The sequence below is a fragment of the Acartia tonsa genome, chromosome 13 (assembly GCF_053477335.1).
Source record: "Acartia tonsa isolate MP-2025a chromosome 13, ASM5347733v1, whole genome shotgun sequence".
In the NCBI taxonomy this organism is placed as follows: Eukaryota; Metazoa; Arthropoda; class Copepoda; order Calanoida; family Acartiidae; genus Acartia; species Acartia tonsa.
This window is the reverse complement of record NC_137272.1, coordinates 44176452-44198710: the sequence shown is the minus strand read 5'-3', so window position 1 is coordinate 44198710 and position 22259 is coordinate 44176452. Positions and strand designations below refer to the sequence as shown.

At 32.2% G+C, this 22259-nt stretch overlaps 1 protein-coding gene across 1 annotated transcript; it reads left to right on the top strand.

Annotated features, from left to right (window-relative positions):
* The first annotated feature begins 903 nt into the window (after window positions 1–903).
* Window positions 904–21114, top strand: LOC145335325 (adhesion G protein-coupled receptor L3-like). The gene is made up of 34 exons (XM_080181061.1): window positions 904–978; window positions 1697–1786; window positions 2322–2390; window positions 2627–2697; window positions 12713–12794; window positions 13106–13180; window positions 13428–13469; window positions 13539–13573; window positions 13665–13893; window positions 14224–14301; window positions 14770–14833; window positions 15003–15055; window positions 15113–15174; window positions 15391–15433; window positions 15503–15530; window positions 15614–15676; window positions 15736–15803; window positions 15949–16006; window positions 16072–16177; window positions 16357–16475; window positions 16551–16603; window positions 16897–16973; window positions 17349–17438; window positions 17881–17983; window positions 18204–18285; window positions 18347–18438; window positions 18705–18791; window positions 18854–18955; window positions 19046–19100; window positions 19334–19404; window positions 19539–19611; window positions 19908–20002; window positions 20491–20594; window positions 20985–21114. Exons 1-34 carry the CDS (start codon window positions 927–929, stop codon window positions 21006–21008), a joined length of 2595 nt encoding a protein of 864 aa, XP_080037187.1. The 5' UTR covers window positions 904–926; the 3' UTR covers window positions 21009–21114.
* The last annotated feature ends 1145 nt before the right edge of the window (window positions 21115–22259 follow it).

Below are 22259 nucleotides of genomic sequence, written 5' to 3'. Positions count from 1 at the left end.
GTAAATTTACAGAGTAGCTACGTTTCTAAAAATCCATGAAGTATTACGTTGATAAGCTGAACGTTTTATTATAATTATTTTGTTTATTTGATTAGCAATTAAAATAGGTCTAATCACGTGAAAACTTCTTGGGGTAGTGTCCCAACCCCCAAGAAAATAGCCTAAAACCACCACAGGACCAGTAGGTATATTTCCTGAAGAGTATAATACAATTGGTTCAGTGGTTACCGAGATCTTAAGCTCTACTTTCTACTTTGTATTATAGATGATAATGTGCTTAATTTATGTACATAAATGTGCTTTCCTGTATCTGTTGTTACATAAAATCTTTCAGTTCCCTAACTGTAAATAAATGCTGTATTATTAGTTGTTAGCCACTCTTTAAGTTCAACTACACAAGGATTGAAGGTAGCTATATATGGAAGAGGGTGTAATTCTTCCCAAAAATTTTAGTTTGGGAGATTGTCCCAAGAACAGATCTATAGTATAGATTTATATGCAGATAACTACTTCCCCTCCCCTTTATCAATTACTATTTTTGTCTGAGAGCAAATTGTTTTCTGACTGTATTAATATTCCCAACCCATGCAATGGGTTAACTTTCATTGACCCAATTGAGTCGAGACAAGGTCATTGGGATAGAAAAATACAGTTATTTCACCCTATTCCATCTAGTGTTAAACTCTAATGTCCCAAGTATAACTTTCTGAGGAATGAAAAAAAATATTTGTTTCTTTCCCATACTCACTCAATAAGAAACAAGCATAGACCTTGGTCACAATAGTGCATAAGCACTATAAAATATTAAAGTGATTTATTAGCCTTAATTTTATGTAAAAATTATTATTTATTGCCAATATAATTAATTTTTTCTATTGCTTAAGATAAAATTAAAACAGTATTTATTATTCTGTAATTTAGAAAAGATGTTAGGGAGTGTAATATTAATTTTTGCCGTTTGCTTTACTTTAGCAGAAGGTATTTTAAATAAACATTGTTTTTATTCACAAGAAGAGCAGCATTAATAAGTTCAAAATATAAGACTGTTGAAAGGCCTAATTATGACCGTTCTGAAATAATAAAGCTTTTTTAGTTAGCTGTTTTTGAAGCAAAAAAAGGGCATAGAGAATAAGATTAAGTACTTTTAGGGGCTTTAAAAATGTAATTTGATGTAACTGTTGCCGCAAGAATGAATTGATCTAAATTTTACTTCCCACCAAAAATAGCTTATTTGATCCATTTGAAAAGAGAAAATTAAAGGGGTAGTGCAAAGTGCATTTAAACTTAAATTTAGTGATTTTTTCTGTTTAATAGTTCAAACTTATTCTATATGACATATATTTGAATCAATTTAAATTTTCTACCAGGTATTTTCAAAAATATCAAGACTTGAAAATCATGTTTTTTGGATATATGGAACTTATATGGCTGTCCTGTTTTCATAAAACCAGCATGATGACTATTTTGTTGGTGCCTAATTGATTTCTATTTATTGTAATACAAAATTATATATGTTAGATGGTATTCTTGTAACATTTGCTTGCAATCAAACTTTTTAAATGCACTTAATGCAACTATACCTTGAACCATACCTTTTATGCAACTAATTAAATAATAAAAAAATCTAGGAAGGAGGAATAGACTAATTTTTCCCTAAATATTAAATAATTCAAGGTTCTAATATAATTATATCCAGGTATACCAGACTGTACCCCACCAACTGATGCAATTTGTGAGACTGGTATTCATGGCTTTAGTAGATTTCTCATCGTTGAAAAATATCCATGTAATTAAATATCATTTTCAGTAATGAATCTACTCTATATTCACTTGGTCTATTGATCTCTCACAAAACTCCCCCCAAAAACGATTTTGGCACCCCCAAAATTTGTTTCATTTTACCCCCCCCCCCCCATTTAAAATTTACCCCCCAAACCATTTTTTGGGGGTAAATACCCCCCCCAAAATAAAAAATCTCTAATAAAATTTTTAATACTAAATATTTAATAAAATTTAAATTAACTCCCCAAAAAATTTTACCCCGGGGGTAAATTTTGGGGGGGGGTAAACTAAATTTACCCCTGCCAACAGATTTCAGGGGGGGTAATTACCCCCCCCCCCAAGCAAATTTTACCCCCAGGGTAAAAATTTTGGGGGGGGTAAAAAAAATTTTGGCGCGCTTCGCGTGCCATTTTACCCCCCCCCCCCCAAATACGAATTACGAATTTTTGTTAAATCATTTTCTATTGAATACTTGATAACTATTATATGTTTTGTATTTGATTTTTTTTTTTAAATGATAGCAAACAACTTTTATCAAGGTGATTGTCAGAAAGCATATTACTGTGATGAAAACAAAATTCACATCCATCAATGCCAAGATGAAAAAGGTAAATCTATTCAAAGTTTTTTATCATTGCATCATGCTTAGTCTAAATGTTATTGAAAGAAGTCTACTATGACATGTGTAAGTTTACAAATCTTCCATGTGATTATGCTCCATCAGCTATTTGTATATAATGATCTTTGATCCTAAAAATCTCTCAATTTTATGATTTTCTAATTACTTTATTGAATTGTGTGATTGTTTACAGTGCCTTTTAAACTTCCCCACTGTAAATTTCAGTTTTTACTCAAAATGGAGCGTGCTTCAGAAGTGATATTCTACCAACAGAACTTTATGACTCATTGTGCATGGTAAATTTTTTTCTACACATTTCAAAATCAACTTAAAAATAAGCAATATTTTTTATTGAAAACCAAATACAATAACAAAGCTAGAAACAGGTTTTTTATTAGTATCCAAGAAACTTTAGTTGGCCCATCTCTCGCCCCCTTTTAATTACAAAGAAGGTGTATTAACTTTTTTGCTTTTTATTTAAGATAGCTAGCCGGTGCTTTTAGTAAGTAGTAAATGTAAAATTTTTCATAGAATTCAGATATGTAATCGGTTTTTTTTGTAGACCTCTTATTTTTTAAGTAATTTAAGTTTTTAAAAAAATAATTAAGTCGGTTTTAAGGTACTAAAACGCAACAAAATAAAAGAAGAAAATGGCCAGTATGAACAAAAATAGTAAGATCTTTAATTTGACACCTTACCTTTAAAATTCTGTTGAGTAATTATAATGAACAAGATCTACAGCTTACTAAATATGTATTTCAAAAATGTGCATATAATCAATGTAAACTGGTCAAGTTTTAGCTTTCTACAAATACTACTATACTACTAATAATCCACATATATTACATATACTCTCCTTAAATTTTTGTTTTTATTTAACAATGTGCTTTGTAAAGAATAAAGTTGAATTCTAAAAGAAAACTTAATTTGTGGAATTTAACAATGTGCTTTGTAAAGAATAAAGTTGAATTTTTAAAAGAAAACTTAATTTGTGGATTTTATATACTAAAATTTCAATGTAGGTTAATGTAGGTTCAAATTGTACAGTTCTTCTTGTTCTGCTGGTTTCATTCTTGCCTTTGTTAGTCTTCGGATCTTGGAGTACTGGCGGCTGGAATTACAGCACAGTTTATACGCTAGGGCTAGCATTGCCCTAGGTCCCGCGTTTGCTAAAGTCAAACAGACACTTAACACAGTGACCACTAAGTTAGTCAGATTTATGGCTAATGCCAACAAGCAGATATACGTGGCATATTCTTTGATGATTTCCTGAATTTCTTGCCACAGATTGAGCTTAATTCTGTTCTCCAGATTTGTGAGGCTGTAGGTGGTTCGGGTTGGTTGGTTATGGCTGGAGCATTGTTCAGAGCCTAAGCATAGGCCTATCATTATTCTGTTTAAGGTGCTCTTCTTGTAGTTTGGGAAGGATTGGAGGGATTCCTAACTTTGGAGTTGAGTGGTTGTAAATATCGCTGATTCAGTGAGGTCCTCCATCTGGTAATTGTCTTCATTAACAAGGTGGTACGTTGGTGGTATTGGTGCCGGCCTGATATGTGGTTCTAAGCTAACAAATTTTCCCTCTCTGGTCTTGATTTTCATTGGATGATGGCTGGAACATAGGGTTGGTGTGCTGACATTTTGACTTAGTTTGGTTATAGGGTTTACAAACTGTCCATTGGTTAAAGGAATCTCCTCAAAACATGTGGTTTCCTCAGCAATGACTCCGTTTTTTAGTTGGCATTTGGTTAGATAGATTATGTCTCCATGTCGATGGATAAATTGATTGTCCTTTAGGTGTATCATCTTAGGTGTTTGGAGCTGTTGGTCACATATTTCCCTGAGTTGATTTTTGTTTGATTCAGTTATCCTGTTGTGCAGCATGTGGAGCTCATACTGCACCTTTGCAAGTATGTTGGCGGTGATATCAACATCTGCCGCATGTACAGCATTCAAGTAGGCTGCACCAGGGTCCAATGTTAAGAAAATATTATTCATGTTGGTTGACTGTATTCTTAGGCCACAACTTGTTGTAATATCTTCTGATGCATTTATTAGTAATTGGTGTTGATGATTTAAATAGTGAGTACCCAGAATCGAATTCATTGGAAGGCTTTGTATGATTTCGAACTCGCAATGATTTTCTTCTATGGTCCAGATATAGGTGCCTTGAGTAGTAAAACATTCTCTGGAAGGAGCGTCACAGGATAAGGTGATGTGTTCCGAGGTAGATTCTATTTTGTTACCTTTCACCAAATATTCCTCATCCTCTACAGTGATGGTTACTTGTTGGATTTGAAGAGAGTCCTTTAGAATTCTACCTTCGTATCTATAATCTTCGCCTTCACAGGCAATGTTGCTGGAGGAGGTTTTCATATTGCCTTTGGAAACATAGTTAAAGAAGTTGATGGTGTTGATCTCAATTTGTCTTTTGATTCCAAACAGAGACTCTGGGGTTTGATGACCATGGTACATATAGCGGCACTGGGCTGGTGTGATCTGGACTGGTATTTGAATTTCAGGGGGTATAGCTACTTTTAAGTGGGACCATGCCCCACAAAAGTATGTAAAGGTGCTAACAGAAGCAGCACATTTGTAGCCTTTCAGCCGTTGTACAGTTTGTTTTTCAAGTAGATACACCTGTTGGGGAGCTGTGTCTGGTTGTAGCTTGGCATTGTCACAAGCAACTGTTGCATCATACTCTTGTATGTTGGTGGGCTGGTGACAGTCCCAGTAACTTATTGTGTAGGCACTGGCCTTTGTCACCAATAAGAGTATGAATATACTTTTCATCATTTAGTCTTGTCCATGCTGGAGATAGTTGATAGACTGATTTAAAACTTATGTGCAACACTGGGCTAGTTGCTTTCTAAAACTTTGAAAACAGGCCAGTTGTTGTGATGGAAAGCAGATTAGGTGAAATTATCTGGTCAAATGTGATGTACAGCATATCAGGTAGCATCTTCTGGTCAAATGTGATGGAAAGCAGGTAGAATCTTCTGGTCAAATGTGATGGAAAGCAGGTAGAATCTTCTGGTCAAATGTACTAAGCAGGCAGAGTTTAGAAGGCAGGTCATTCCAGAATTTTCTGGGCAACATAGGCACAATTTCTGGTCAGCAATCTTATTAGGATTGTATTTAACAGCATGTTTCAAGATGTTCTGTAAACTAATATGAACCTAATTTGATTAGCATAAATTATATATATAGGAACATGAAGCAGCAATTTTTTTTTTTTTTTCTAAAGTTCTTTTGCTAATCGCTGTCCTCCTCTAAAGCTTCTGTGTAGTCATCGAATGTAAGTGCTGCTTTTTTCCTAGGAGCAAGTGGTTCCTGAACTTTTTCTTCTTCCCTGAGTCTTATTAGACCCCTGGTATGAGGTCTTTTTCTTTCCTCACTAGCTGCAGGCCTATCTTCCATTACCTTTCTCTTGGTTTGTTCACTAGGTAGAAGGATTGGTTTACTGGCCACTTGCTGGCCTCTTGAGGGTGCAGCTGTAGAAAGGATAGATGCAGGGGCAGTAGGAACAGAAGGTGCAGGAACAGTTGTCACTATGTCAACAATTTCAGGTATAGTTTCATCAGTAGGGTATTCAGTTGTTATGTTGTCTTGTGGTATATTGTAGACTGCTGGACCTTGTATTTCTTCTACTAGAGGGTCCAGGTCATCCTCATCCTCCCACTGGGCTGGAATGTTACCTTTAGGAACATGGCCTTGTACTGGTTTAAGCCTTGATATATGTACTGTGTTAGCTTTGTTGTTGCGATCAACAATGGTTACCAGTACCTTGTTGACTAGTTTTGTAACTTTGAAAGGACCAATCCACATTCTTGTAAGTTTGGGAGATTTGTCTTTAACGTTCCTACTGGTGAAAAACCAAACCTTATCACCTTCTTTAAACTTGTGGTCTTCATTACCATAGAGTTCGCCATTTCTTCGTATGGTTTGTTTTTGCTTGTCCAAAACAAATTTGTAAATATGATTGTACCTCCTTTCCATGTTCTGTACTTCTTCCAAAGGACTGGTAGGAGTTTGTTCTGGGGATTTGATTATCAGATCTATGGGTAGTGATAATTCTCTTGACAAAAATGAGGCAGCAGGTGTCACTCCTGTTGCTGCGCACAATCTCGTGTTATATGCATACATAAGCAATGTTATATATTTGTCCCATTGTCTCTCTTCCCTGGGGAGAATTGTTCTGATGAGACCATTGAGGGTACGATGCATACGTTCGATTGGGTTTGAGTGTGGATTGTATGCAGGACCTTGTAGTGTTTTGATTCCAAGTCTTTGTAACAGTGCTTGAGTAATCTTACTGGTAAATTCTAAGCCTTGATCAGAGTGTATGCGGGCTGGTGGTCCAAAATAGTTGATCCAGGAGGTGATAATTCCTTCTACTACTGTTGCTGCTGTTTTATTAACCAATGGTACTATTGCTGCATAGCGACTGAAACCATCCATAAGAGTTAGACAGTATTTATGCTGCCTTTCAGTCACTGGCATAGGCCCAATAAGATCCACAAACAGCATCTGGTTAGGGTAACCATATTGATGGGGGTAGTGTGTCCCCTGCTTAACATTTATCTTGTTGGTTTTCTGTAAACATGTGTTGCAGGTGTTCACCCTATTACGGACATCTTGCAAGATTCCAGGATAAAAAAATCTTAGTGAGATTCTTGATGCGGTAGGTATTATACCCCAATGGCCCACTACATCATTGTGGCAACTGAGGAAGACATCTTGTCTCAATGCTTCTGGCACTAGGATCTTTTGGAGGTCTCCTTTCCAATGTTTCACCTGCTGAATTAATACCCCGTCAGTCCTTTTTTGTAGTGTGTTCAATATATTGTAGTACACCTGAAGATCCTTTCTTGCCTTTGTTACATCCTTCTTGTCTGGCTGGCTCTCTAACCAGAGACTGACAGTGATTAGGACAGGATCTCTTTCTTGCTGTTCTCTTATGTAGGTAGGACTTAATGGTGTATTAATAGGCTCTTCTGCATTGGGTGCTTCTAAGGCAAAGATAGCTCGGTTGAATTCATCTTGCTCTGTTTTTTCCACTGCATCAGGAGGAGCATGATTAAGTGTCCTAGATAAGGCATCAGCTGCCTGGTTTGCAGCACCTTTTATGTGTTCCACAGTAAAGTTAAAACCTTGGAGGTATTCGAGCCACCGCACCATGAGAGCATTGGTAGGCTTAATGATTTTTAGGTGACATAGATAAGAACTATCTGTTCTGGCTACAAATTCTGAATATCCAAGAATTTGGCTAAATTTGCGCACAGCAAACACTAATGCTGCAAGTTCTCCTTTGATGGAAGAATAGTTTTTTTCTGCAGTAGTGGTAGTTCTACTGCTAGCTGCAAGGAACACTTCTTTTCCATTTTGCTTTTGGCTCAGTGTGGCTCCAAAACCAATACGGCTATAATCAGTGGTGATTATAAATTTACTAGCTGCTGGCCCATAATCAGGGGGGTGTCTAATTGGTTTTTCAGCGAATAGTTGCTTTAACTTGGTGAATTCTGCCTCCAGCTCATCATTCCATTCCAAATCTTCAGTGTTTCTTTGTTGATTTAGAAGGTTGGTTCGTTGGGAGTAGTTTGGGATGAATCTGGAATAGTAACATGTAAATCCTAGGAACCTTTGGACATCTTTTCCCTTCATTGGTCTTGGCCACTGGAGGATGGAGGACACATACTGATCATCCATCATAATGCCCTTCTTGGAGATAATGAACCCCAGGTATTTACACTGTTCCTGAAAGAGATTTGTTTTCTCTGGATTCAGGCGTATACCTGCTTTGGTATAGGCAGAAAATGTCTCATCCAGACATTTTAAATGTTCTTGCAGTGTTATACTGTGAATCAGTGTATCATCCAGGTAGCTGCTCACTTGATCCGGGGGTAAGCCTTGTGCAACCAATGCAACCAAGCGACTATAGATACCGGGCGCAGCCTGCAAGCCAAATGGCATTCTGCAAAATTTAAACAAACCTTTTGGACTGATAAAGGCTGTGAGAGGTTTGCTGTCCTCGGCCATCTTTACACTATAATAAGCTGATATAGCATCAAGACAGCTGTAAATCTTCTTTCCAGCTGCATTTTCTAACATCTGGGTTATGTTGGGCAGAGGATGGGCATTTTTCTCGCACAAATCATTTAACAACCTGTAATCTACACACCAGCGCAGTTGACCATTTTTCTTCCTGACACATACAAGGGGACTTGCCCAAGGGGATTCACTGGGTTCAATTATTTCATCTTTATTCATCTGCTTAATTTGAGTATCTAGATCTTTAGCCAAGGCGGGGTGAAGAAATCTGGCTTTGCACCGGACAGGTTCTACAGATTTATCTTTGAGTTTGAGTTTGCATTCTATAAGATCTGTGCAACCAGGTGTTCTGGAATTGTTGAAAACTTGAATATGCTTTTTCAGTAACTGCAGCAACTTCTTCTTGATTTTAGGATTGTCCCTTAGCACTTGATTTTCCTCAATCCTCAATAGCTTAGCTAGTTCCTTGACTGTTAACTCTTTATAATCAGCTGCTTCTTCAGACTTCTCATCCATACCCATGTTGTTGATCCCTGGCAATTCTATTGGTTCAACTGTAGATCCAGTGAACCTGTGGGAGGGACTCAGTTGTATGGTTTTATCACTAGGATTTATGAAGTACATTTCCAGTTTATTGTTATGAACAGGAAAAATACCTTCAGGTATTATTATGTTTTTAATAAATCTAGCCTGAGTAGCTAAAGCTTCAATCTTGTTTCCCCTCTGACCAGGATCTACTGTACAATGAACAAGTTTAACCGAGTTAGGAGGAATAGATGTTGTGGCAGGAGTCATCTTGATAAGTTGGACTTCATCCATTCCCTGGATACAGGGTTCTGTGTTCATAAGCAATTGTGATATTAAGAAGGTTTTGTTCTTGAGTGTAAGATGATATGCATTCTTGTCAAATGCTAGTTTCACATCATTCTGCTGAAGGAAGCACTTACCAATGTTTAATGGAGTTGACAGGTTATCCACTACCAATAATTTGGGTATAACCAGTTCCACAGTGTTCTTGCCCTCAGCCAACTTCATTGTTACCGGGCCAGTTTCTCCTACAATCTCTATTATCTTCTTATTTGCAGTGTGGACAGCTGGTAGTTTGGTTGGTTTAATTGGCAGTTTCAGTATTGCAGAGATCTGGGCTCCTGTTTGTGAGGGGTTTGTGGCAGGAGCCTGACCTAGAACCCCCAGGAGTTTTCCGCATCAAATTCATCTACTTCACCATTTTCTTCTATACAGGAGATATTCTTCTTTTCTTTGTTGTCCTTGTAGCAGTCTTTTGTATTATGAGTCTTGGTCTTACACTTTTTGCAGAATTTCTTGTCCTTTACTTGGTCAGTAGGTTTGGCTCTGGGCTGGAAACCCTTGGTATTTGCAGGTTTGTAGGGTTGAGAACCAGTTGTAGTATTTAGAGCATTTTTCCGTTTCTTGGAATAACAATCCACGGCTCTGTGGCCGTTCTTTTTGCAATAAAAGCATTTCACATCCATCTGGCTGATTTCCATAGCATCTTTGTCTACGTAGTCATGTTGTGGAACATCCACACCTAGGCCCTGGGACTCTTGATGAAGGCCCAGTCGTACAGCTTCAAGTTCTATGGCAACAGCTTCTTGCATGGCCTTGAGGTAGGCTGCAAAATCAGCAAAAGTACGTCCTAGGAGGCGGTATTTTAGTTTTGGATTTTGAAGGCTTCTAAGATTTGTATCAATAAATATACTGAGACTTGAATTTGTACCTTCTACACTCCTCAGGTAGAGTTGATAATGTCTCGTAGAATATGTTATTGGGTCCTCATTGGCATCTTGCTGGAGAGCCCGAAATCGCTCTAAAAACACATTCAATGAGGTGGTTGGTAGGAACAGGCCCTTTAAATCAGTTTCATATTCACTGAATGTGTATCCAGGAGTAGCTAATTTGCCTTCCAGGTAGGCAGCACTTGAACTGGCCTTTCCCTTTAGGGAGTGAAACAACAGAAGGAGTTTTTTCCTATCATCATTTATTTCATTAAACAAGAAATAAGTTGATAGCTTCAACAGGTGAGTCCTAAATTCTGTATCATCCCCATCTGTGCAAGTTCCAGCAAACGTAGGAAAAGGCAGAGAAATTCTGGAAGATGCAGCAATTGCAGGATCTGGCATTTTGTTGCAGGAAGTTTACACAATATCCCAGGAGGCAATGTGCATAAGATCAGTGTCACTCAATATCTTGCTTTTGTAGCAAGCAAAGAGAATAAAAGGAAAGCTCTCAATATCCTGCCTAGCAAGCAAAGAGAATAAAAGGAAAGCACACTGTAAAGAGTGTATTTCTGACACCACTTACAATGAACAAGATCTACAGCTTACTAAATATGTATTTCAAATAATGTGCATATAATCAATGTAAACTGGTCAAGTTTTAGCTTTCTACAAATACTACTATACTACTAATAATCCACATATATTACATAATTATTGAAAAAATCTATTTTTTTAACCTCGGTTTAATTAAAACTTTAAACCTAAATATTTTCTCAAAAAGACATTAAAAATATGGGTTCATATATACCTTTAGATCCAGAAAAATATTACGAATCTATTCTAAGCAAAATTGAAAAAGTTTTATAAAACTATAATAAAAAAAATAAGTTTATTTTATGAATCATAATTTTCGGCTTTAAAGGGTTGACTTGAACAAAACCTGAACAAAACCTAAACAAATGTACATACACTGTAACAGCTATTTTTAACACAAGAAACAATAATGCATTTTTAACTGCATTGTTTTGAAGTTTATTAACAGACTGAAGCATACTTGTTCATAATTTTTCATTCTTTACATGTTATGTAAGTATCACTATTTTTATTGTAGTATCTATTGTATATATTGTTTGAACATTATCCTTTTTTTTGTCAATTCTATTGGTTAAGTTTTGAGGTGAAGCTTCTTGATTCTTCAATTTTAGAGATTTTTGATTGGCTAGTTTAATAGTTACAATTAAGTGTTGCCTGTAAAAATATATTTTAGGCCATTTTTATTTTTTTAAGTTTTTACTTTTTTTCAATTTTGCTTAGAATGGATTCGTAATATTTTTCTGATTCTAAAGGTATATATGAACCCATGTTTTTAATGTCTGTTTGAGAAAATATTAAGGTTTAAAATTTTTATTAAACCGAGGTTAAAAAATAGATTTTTTCAATAATTACTCAACAGAATTTTAAAAGTAAGGTGTCAAATTAAAGATCTTACTATTTTTGTTCATACTGGCCATTTTCTTCTTTTATTTTGTTGCGTTTTAGTACCTCAAAACCGACTTAATCATTTTTTTTTAAACTTAAATTACTTAAAAAATAAGAGGTCTACAAAAAAACCGATTGCATATCTGAATTCTATGAAAAATTTTACATCTACTACTTACTAAAAGCACCGGCTAGCTATCTTAAATAAAAAGCAAAAAAGTTAATACACCTTCTTTGTAAATAATAAAGGTGCAATATTTCTTTATAAACAGTCTGATAAAAATGTAAACTAATTCTCCTAAGTGGGCTATTTATTGTCCAACACAATAAAATAGGATATTACTATTTTAAATAACCTTTGAGATTCAACCCTTTGTAGACAGTGAGGTATTTTTTTGTCAATAATACAAATTTAAAATAGATCTTTATTACCTAATTACTACGTTATTAAAAAACTAATAATAAAATAAAATTGTTTCAAGTATAAATGACAAGTTAAATATCCATACAAACATTATAAGAAACAAAAACGTTCAGATTTTCCCTGTTTTTTCCTTTTTCCCTCCCAAAATACCATAAAATTAAGGCATTATTCCTGCATATTATTGTTAATAGGACGTTTTTGGTTGATCAGTGTAGTGAAATGTGCTTAGAAAATATTAAGATTTAATAATCAGATGAGAAATTTTTATGTTTACACTCCCTTTAAAGGAAACCTACAAGAAATACACGATCTAAATACTTGTATGATACTTTATCTTTTTTTCTGTTGTGTCTAAAAGTACTAAACCCTGGTCCTTGACAATCTAAATTTTAGATTCTTCAAAATTATAAACTTAAACTGAACTATATAATTTAGTTAAAGATAGAACACTGATTTAGGTACGAGGGAGAAAATGAACTAGGGGTACAAAAAAAAAACTAGGAGACAAAAATACTAGAGGGACAAAGTAAATTGCTCTAAGATTTTTTAAAACTAGTTAATTTGAAATAATTTTTTTTTTAAATCCAGTAAAACATTGTATTATTTTTCTTATGTTTGTAGGCTGATCCAGATTGTGTGCCACCATCCAATACAAGCTGCATTGATTACCAGGATGGAGTTTCAGGAGAATTAAGAAATCCATGTAAGATGATTATTGAGATGGTTAAAGAAAACTTTTGACCAATAATATTGCATAAAAAAGATAATATTAATAATCTTATTACTGGAAGAATTTTATTTTTACTAAAATGTTTTCTTAGTTAAAACAAAATTTTATAACTTATTGAAAATGAAAATATAAGCGGAACATTTATTCCATAGTTACAAGAATATAAAGATAAAATATATACTTCTTTATTTTGACTATTAAATTCCAATCCTGATATTATTTTGCATGCAAAATTATACACAACTGATAAGCGAAAGAGAAAACTTTTTAATTATTTTATAAAGGTAATTGTAAGAAGGCTTACAAGTGTGATTTTGGAAGTATTACATATTTAACTTGTCGTGAAGAGGATAATTGGGGTAAGGTTTTCATTTTGAAATAAAACTTATAAAGCATCTTCAATAATAAAATAAATATCTGTACAGAGATCCAAAATGTTAAAACTTTCATTTTTTTAAATGTGTTGTAAGGATCGATTAGAATAGTGATTGTCTATGAAAATTTTAGACTTTCACTTTTCACTCTGCTATTAAATATTTCCAATCTAAATTGCACAAAGAATTTTTGTGCATTGTTCCAAGATTTTATTTGTAAAAAATATTTTAGTGTATGTTCCAGGAGGCTATGATCTAGTAGAAGAATCTCCAGGTATGTACAATTTAGAAATATATATTAAATTTTATTTATATATCACAACTATAATCTGATTTATTTTAGATTGTCAAGATAATACAGCAACAATTTTATGTTATGTAAGTTTTGTATTATAAGTTTTCTAAGAAAAATTGTATACAGGTTCATTATTCACAGGAGAAACATAAAACTATACACATAATGTTGCAGGATAATCAATTTACAACAACTTCAACAACAACTACTACAACTACAACAACTACAACTTCAACAACAACTACAACTACTACAACAACAACTACCACTACTACAACTACAACTACAACCTCTACTACAACAACAACTACTACTACTTATACAACTACTACAACTTCAACAACTACTACAACAACTACATATGCAAAAACTACTACAGCTAAGCAAGAGTGTAGAAAAAAAGGTAAACCTTAACAATAAAATTTAACACTGAAAATTTGTAAAAGCTTTTCAAGTATCGCTTGATTAATATCCAATGGATTTGAACCAGTTCTCATTAATAATGAAAAATTATGTGCAGTATTGTATTATATCCAGTTTTGTATGAATATAAAAATGTATAATCACAAAAATAAAATTTTATAAGGTTATGAATTAAAATATCTTATAATTATACATTTTTATATCCGGGGAAAGCTATAATACAATGCAATAAATAACTATTCTCATAATGTAAACTTCCTATTGGAAAATTTGTGTCAGATTTTGATTATCTGATAAGATTCTTGTTTAGACTCAAGAGGTATCTTATGGTTTGCAAATTATGGAGAACTGGCTGAAAAACTTTGCTCTGATATTGTCAATACTACAGGTAGCTTAAAGGAAGCCTGCAAGAAATACAACACTTTAAAAGCTATGAGAATGCCAGACCTAATACCCAAAATTGGAAAATATCAGCTTAAATAACAAAAAAAGACTTTTTTGAATGATTTGAGTTTTTATTTTAAAAGTGTATTCAGTTATAGGAAACCTAACTTTAAAGATAAGCTTTTAATTTTGCTTCTAGGCAGCATAATTTAATTTTAAAATTTCTATCATTAGCAATGGAAAACTTTCAACCTAAAAAGTCATTTCAAATTGCCTACAACTTTTTGTTATTGAAGCCATTAGCTTTTTTGGAAAATGGGTCAACTAGTGGCAGTCTTTCTGCAATTACATCAGTGTATTTCTTGCAGGGTTCCTTAAAGCAATGATGTAAAACCTTAGAATTATAGACTTGTTTTCATTTTGTGAATCATTGGATATATGTTAACAGAATAAGATTTATATGATTCTGTAGAGGGAATTGCTTACTGGTATTGTGATGGAAGTATGTGGGATTTCAATACTACAGAACCAGACAGGTTAATATCTAAAGAATCTTTTTTTTTCAGCAATTGGTTTATAGGCAGTTGCAAACACTATAAATATTAGAACTTGATAACAATTGCTTGCAATAGATTTTTTTGTCGTTATAAATTGATGATAATCTTTTCTTTTTTTGTCAAAATTAAAAAATTTATAATATTTCAGAAGTAATTGTGTTGATTCTTGGGTTAATGGTGTTCAAGATATGATTAATGATGGTAATAATTAGATTCCTTTTATAAATTATTAATAATTGGCATGTTAAATTGGTTTAGAAAACATCCCAGATGTTAATATAATGCACACCATTAATGAAAATATCAACAAGGCTAATCAGGTAATAATAATTAATAAAATTTTACACCTAAAGGTCCCTTTCGTGACAACGCCTCTTCCAGGGTGAGTTTCATTATGTTTTTACAGTAGCTTTTCTTCTATTTCTAGCCCCTGCAGGGGGCAAACAAAAGCTACTTTTAAAATACAATGAAAATTTTCACGAAAGGGACTAAACCCATTTTTTCTTTACACAAATAAAATATGCATTTTAATTTAGACTTCTAGTGGAGGAACACTTTTGAATTTATCAGAAATTTTAGGTAAAATAATTTTGTTGTTATTCAAATAAATCTACTTTTTTAATAAATAACTATATTAATGTATTTTAGAAACTCTGGCAAATAACATTGATGATGGGTATTTTTTTATTGATAATAACTAATCATTACAATAACTAAAATTAATTTTTATGGATTAAAGACAAAATAAAATATATTCAGGGATGTAAGTCATGACTTAGAATTTGCAACTGAATATGTAAATACTACAAATCAAATATTTAGGTAACTATTAATTATTTTAAATAATGTATTTAGTATTTTTGATAAAACTTTTATCTAAGTTCATATATTGGTTGGATGGAAATTTCTGATCAAACTTTGAAGATGCAAACTTTATCAAAAAATCTAGGTAAGTTACAAGAAACCCTTTGGATTGAGTTGAATAATAGTTATTTTTGTACTTTGTTATTTTTAAAGAAATAATGTATGATTTTTTTATATTAGAATTTATAAATTATTGTAAAAAATTGTTAATGTTTTTTAATTTTTTTTAGAAACTATTGATCTAGTGGGATATCAACTAGGAAAGACAATAATGAATAAAAAATCAAGGTATTCTTTTCAAGAACTTTTTAAAAAGTTTTAACTTTAGCTAATTAATTTAAGTTATACTTTAGCTGTGGAGATACAACAGAACTTTACTATTCTGCTGTAGAGGTTCAAGTACAAACTATGAAACCTAACTCTGGTTCGAAACAGAAATGCTTTAACTTCCAATCTGAGGCAACTCCTCATTTGTTTATAAAAATTTTTATTTACAAGTCTTATTCAATCACCTTATGGTACCATTTATGGTTCAATATATATTACTAATTGACGGATAATTAAGGAATAATTATCATATATACTTAAAATTCTTATTTGTAAAACAATGACAAAAACATCAATGAAATTTACTTTAGGGTCAAATATGTGTTGAAGATAATAATAATCATGCAGACCAAGATTGCAATGTCTATGTTCTATCATCTATAAAAACAAAGAGTCAGCTTGGTGAAAAACAATCTGAAATTTTTCCTAAGTAAGTTCATTTGTGAATTACAAATCTTTAGTTTTAAAAATGAAGAATTGCACTTATCTTTTAATATTGTTTTAGTATGCCTTTTGAAACATTGAACAAAGGTGGAATGTTGGGAAGCAAATTAATAGGTATGTAATCTTAATTTTATTTTTTTTTAATTATTGCTGATTTAAAAGTAACTATTTGAAGCGCCCCTAGCATCTAGGGGCTATATATTTCATGAAATAGTGAAGAACAGAAAAATTGCCAAAAACCATCAAACACTTAAATTTAGTCATAAAACAGCCTAAAACCAGCCTGGTACCTATGTAAAGCTTCTATAAAAAAAGATATATATATGTTTATCAAAATCTTGAGCTACAGACAAAACCCTACTACTTTATATAATAAGTATTAATAAAAGAATTATTTTGCTCTTTAGGACTATCAATAAATAATGGTCGAGTTAGCAAAGATATCTTATCAACTGTCTTATTTGACATGGGTGAAGTATATCAGGTAACAAGAAAATCACATTTCCCCCCTATTCATTATTTACGGATAGACGGACGGACATTTGTAATCATAGAGTAACTTTGCTACTAACAATATACAAAATTTATAAAAGATTAATTTAATGATTATTAGTGCTCTCTTTGCAATTTAATGTATTAGAAGCTGTTCTTTTTAAATTTAAACTTCAGAATTTAAATGCTTACCTAGTTCTTTTATGTCTTGTATTGGATTTAAATTCTCTATAATAAGAGATTCTTTGATAGGTTTTTTTATAAAGGTAAAATCTTTGTACTCTTTCAATTTTGATATTTGGATTTAATCCTTACGCACTTCCCTACAATAATTTAACTTTCTTGGTTCAAATGATGTTTGTTTTAGAACATACCAGGATGTCAGTTTATTCCTGGATACCCAGAATGTATCTATTATGATACAGAAAACAGTAAATGGTCTACTAAAGGATGTGTGGTAATTATTTTGAAGTTAGGGGAAAATATGCTGCTTTTAAGTTTTAAAAGGACTGGGAATTATCTATTACACTTTTAGACCTGAAGAGAAATTTTTTTTAACCACTTTTTGCTGTACAGTGTACTGATTAACCAAAAAATGTCTAATTAAATATAAAGACCTTAGATTTAACACTTGAATTGAGAAAAATTTGGAAGAACAGAAAATTTGATCATAGTATATCTGTTGTAATACTATATTCTTCAGTTAGAATTATCTCACCTTTCTTAAACAGCTGAATTTTCAAAACTATACATAAATTGAATCAATCCTGTTTTATGGTGTTAGACAAAAAAACTACCATCATATGTATATAGATACACTTTTATTAAACTGTATAATGAAATATTGGTGCTTTACAGTCATTGAACACAAATTTCTTATATTAAAAATCTTAACTTAGAGGCTAGGTGTAAAAGGAAAGCAGGTAACCTGTCAGTGTAATCATCTCACAAATTTCGGAATAATGTTGGACTGGACAGATCAGGTTAAAGCAGATGATCCAGGTAATGAACATTTACCATGTTTAATGGCCCTTCAGGTTGTGTAATGAAATTTTATTTATTAAAATGATAACTCAAAAGTGCCAGAAACAATGTCATTCAACAGGACTTATCTTCAAATAAAATCAAAGTATATTTAGTATAAAATACAATATGATAGTTGTGAATTATATGATACTAGCTTAATTGTAACCTATTCTATGATAATCATATTATAATTTAGTATTGGATATTTTAACCTCCATATTGTTGGCTTGTTCTGTGGGAGCATTAATCGCAACAGAGATTTTTCTATTTTTTAAGAAGTAAGTTTTAAAGATAAATTAATAAATAATTATTAGCAAATTTCCAATGATTTTTTTTCAGGAACCACAGTATATCCAGTTTCCAAAGGTCAACAGAGAGGAATAGAAACTTTTGTCTTGCATTTTCTCAGCTGGCATTTGTAATTTTTGTAGGTAAATCAAAGATTAAAATTTTTTCCTGTATTTGTTCGAAACAGATTAATATCCACTGGATTAGAACTGGTTCTTATCCATATGGAAAAACTAATCCTAGCATCCTATTATATCGAGTTATACGAAAATAAAAATGTACAAGGTACAGGCTAAAAAAACTGGTTTTAATCTTATAATTGTACATTTTATATCCGTGAAATCCTGTTTATAATATGATGCGAGAAAACTATTCCTAGATTAAATCTTTTTTTAACTTATCTTTTTAGGAAGAAATGATATCTTACCATGCTCTGTTTGTGAAGTTGTTGGGGCAATTGTTCACTTCTCTTGGCTTGCCACTTTTGGTTGGATAGGTAGTTAATTGAAACTAAAAAAATGAATTTTGTTTTTATACATATATTTTTATTTAATTTAGTTGTAGAGGCTAATTTAACATTTCACCTCTGGGCCGAAGGATTTGCTCAAACTAATTTGAACTTTGCTTACTTTTCAAGCTATGGAGCTTCCCTTGCTTTAGGTAAGAATTTCATAAGTTAAATTTATGTTTGTATTTTTTTATGCATCTAAATTTTTCAATGTTTTAAAAAATATTCTTCCTTTTTTGTAGCTGGTGGCATGTTAATCGCAAGCTTTACAACAAACATGCATATTTATCTTAGAAGGTAACTTTTTCATATTTTTATTATTCCAAACACTTTTTAACCCAAAACAACCATTGCTAATATTGCTTTATTCACTTCTAAAAGAGACAAAATGGATTGAAAATGAATGCTAAAATGGAAATACATCTTCAAGTTTTAGAATAGTTTTTATTAAAATTGGTTGAAGAACATTAAAATTCTTTTAAATTATTATGTTTACAAATGAAATTCAGTTAAAGTTTTAATAATTTTAGAAGTGAAGCTCAGCATGTGGATAGTTGTTGGCTAGAAGGCTATGCAGTCTTCGCACTTTTAATTCCTAGTGGTACTATACAAATAAAAAAAAAAACAATATATATCTTCAAATTTTAAAACTTAGACAAAAGTCCTAATTATTATTCATAATTAAACATATAAAGTAATCTGAAATGATCTTAATTATAAATATTATCCATTTAGCTTTAGCAGTTGCCTTCAGTATTGTCAGAATCATACTTACCTACAGACAGGCAAATGTTCAAGCATTCAAAAAGTAAGTGTAATCCTATTATATACACTAATAAAGTTTTTTGTCTGTAGCTGAAGATTTTGAAAAGTACTGAACTGGTTAAAAATATCATTTTCATGAAAGCTTGACATAGGATGGTTTTAGGCAATTTTATTTTTATGTTTAAGTCTTAGGATAGTTTTAATCTATAATTTCTGCCTTTTGCTATCACTATGAATACAGTGCCCCTAAATGCTAAGGGCCAGGACACTAGTTATTCTATAGAGTAAAATTGTATATTTTATTCTCAATTTGTGAAAATTAAAATATTTTCAATTTAGTGCCAGAGGAACTTGTAAAAGAGTGGGTCTTATACTTGGAGCTTTTAAGAACACAATAGTCCTCTCATCTGTGCTATGCCTTAACTTTGTATTGGGTAAGAATAATATTTATTATTCCTGAGGTAAATTCTTGAAACTAAAACTCATGCATATAAATAAATCAATTAGTTTAAAAAGTGGAGATTTGTGACAGAGAGCTCTGCTTCTATAACAAAATTGGAATCTTAGAATTTTAAACAGCTATAGCTTTAAGAAAGTATAATATATATTTATGTTGTTCATAATTTTTATGCAGTGCTTGAAATAATTTGGCTAATCTTTGTTATGAACCTAATTTGATTAAAAATTTAGCAGATTGAACAATTGGATAGCTATTAAAAAAACATTCTCATTTAAATGCCCTGTTAGAATATAATGTATGTTGATAAGCTGTTGATGTATCAATATTATGTCATCCATAAGCCTTTTTATTAACGCCATTTAGTTGACATTAATTTTAGTTTAATAATATTGACACATTGACAGTATATTGACACAATTTTTGACAGGATGAGTACAACCTTTTAACAATTTGACATTTTAGCTTGGTTTGGAGGATCTAGAGTTGTTGGATACATGATTGTCTATCTCAATGTGATCCCTGGTTTCTACATCTTCATCTCTACACTCTTCTACAGTAGGCATAAGGTATCACACATTTTTTTACTTTAATTATTATTAGCTGCTACTAGAGGTCTCTTGGGGCACTTGAGGGGGGGGAAGGGGGTGGTGTGGTATGCAACAACCCAACTTTAAATTTAAGATTTCAAGAATAAATATAAATTTGGGGGTATCATTCTAATGTTGATTTCTTTGGGAGGGTGGTGGTGCCCTCACCCAAATGTATATAAACCTAACCAGGACCTATGAGAAGCTACATTGTAAAGGAGAACCTTATTGGTTCAGTGGTTAGCGATATCCTTAGACACACAGACATACATCCTGTTACTTTTATATAAAGATTTTGTTGAAATATGTTTGTTTGTTTTTATTTACAATTTATATTTTTCCTTATTAATTGATTTCATATTATTTCAGGCTCTAAAATTGGAAAAATTATAAAATTGTTTACAAGTTCAAAGTCAATAAATTGAATAAAATTGTTTTACTTTTTATTACTTTGTATGATAACATAAAAGACAGCAAATATAAAATTCATTTAAAATTAGCAACTTAATTATTTAATTAATATCCTTATATAAAAGTAACAGGACCTGTGTGTGTCTATCTGTCTGTACTGAAAGATGTTCTACTTTACAAAATAGCTTATTATAGGTCCTGAGAAGGTTTAACCCTATTTTGGGGAAGGGTACCAAATTTAATTGTAGAGAAGCCATACCTTTATTATGCAGGGATCTTAAGGGATAAGACAAACAATTGACATAGATTCTAAATGGAGAAAACCAACTTAATCATTCTCTCATTCTAGGCATTAGAATTATTGATTGAGAAGTTTGGAATCTCAACATTCAATAAAAGTACCCAAAGTATTAGAGTAGAGCAAACGTTAAAAAACTTTGGGTACCAGTGTAATTTATAATCTAATGTCCCCTCCCTCCCTGGTTTTTTTTTCTGTGTGTATTTTATTTTTGACCTTAATTGCCCCTGACATTTGGTTGGGACAAAAAGTTCCAAAAATAAAATCCAAATTTTGTTTACTTCTTTTTGCTGCCTTCTTACATAAGATAAAAGGATAACTAAAAATAAAAATCATAAAAGTAAAATGCTGAATAAAAAAAATATATCAATAAAACAAAAATACTACCTACATATTAATATTTTGAAGAATAAAAATTTTAATTATTTAAAAATCTAAGTTTTTGGCCTTAAACATTTTCTTATATAAAGTAACCTGCGGTGCGACCCTAGCATATAGGAGCTTTGTATACGACATTTTAGAGAACGACACAAAAATAGAATAAAACCATCCTAAGACTTAGATATTAAAATAGAATTTCTTAAACCACCTCGGGACAAATGTGAAGCATACCAAATACGGAGAACTCAATCGGTTCAGTAGTTATAGAAATCTTAAGCTACAGTACAAAAAAATTAATACTCTACCTAATAGAATAAGGTTTTTGTTTGTCTGTCGAGACAACTATTGAGTTTTGCATTATATGGAACCTTCACATAGGTTCCAGGATGGTTTTAGGCCACATTATCTATCAATTTAGGATTTGGGATGGGTTTAGACTTCCTTAGGGCCCTTTTCGCCCAGATGTAATGCACGCATCCGCTGGTATCTTAATAAAGGGCAAGTGAAACTCATCAACAAGACAATAAAACATTTAAAGACCAAAATTTAATATT

What these genes read in the sequence shown, in the direction of transcription:
- LOC145335325 (XM_080181061.1), top strand. Translation starts at nt 927, where the DNA reads ATGTTAGGGAGTGTAATATTAATTTTTGCCGTTTGCTTTACTTTAGCA. An exon ending in TCAATGCCAAGATGAAAAAG is followed by an intron (nt 2,391 to 2,626) that starts GTAAATCTATTC and finishes TGTAAATTTCAG; the next exon opens with TTTTTACTCAAAATGGAGCG. An exon ending in TGATATTGTCAATACTACAG is followed by an intron (nt 14,302 to 14,769) that starts GTAGCTTAAAGG and finishes ATGATTCTGTAG; the next exon opens with AGGGAATTGCTTACTGGTAT.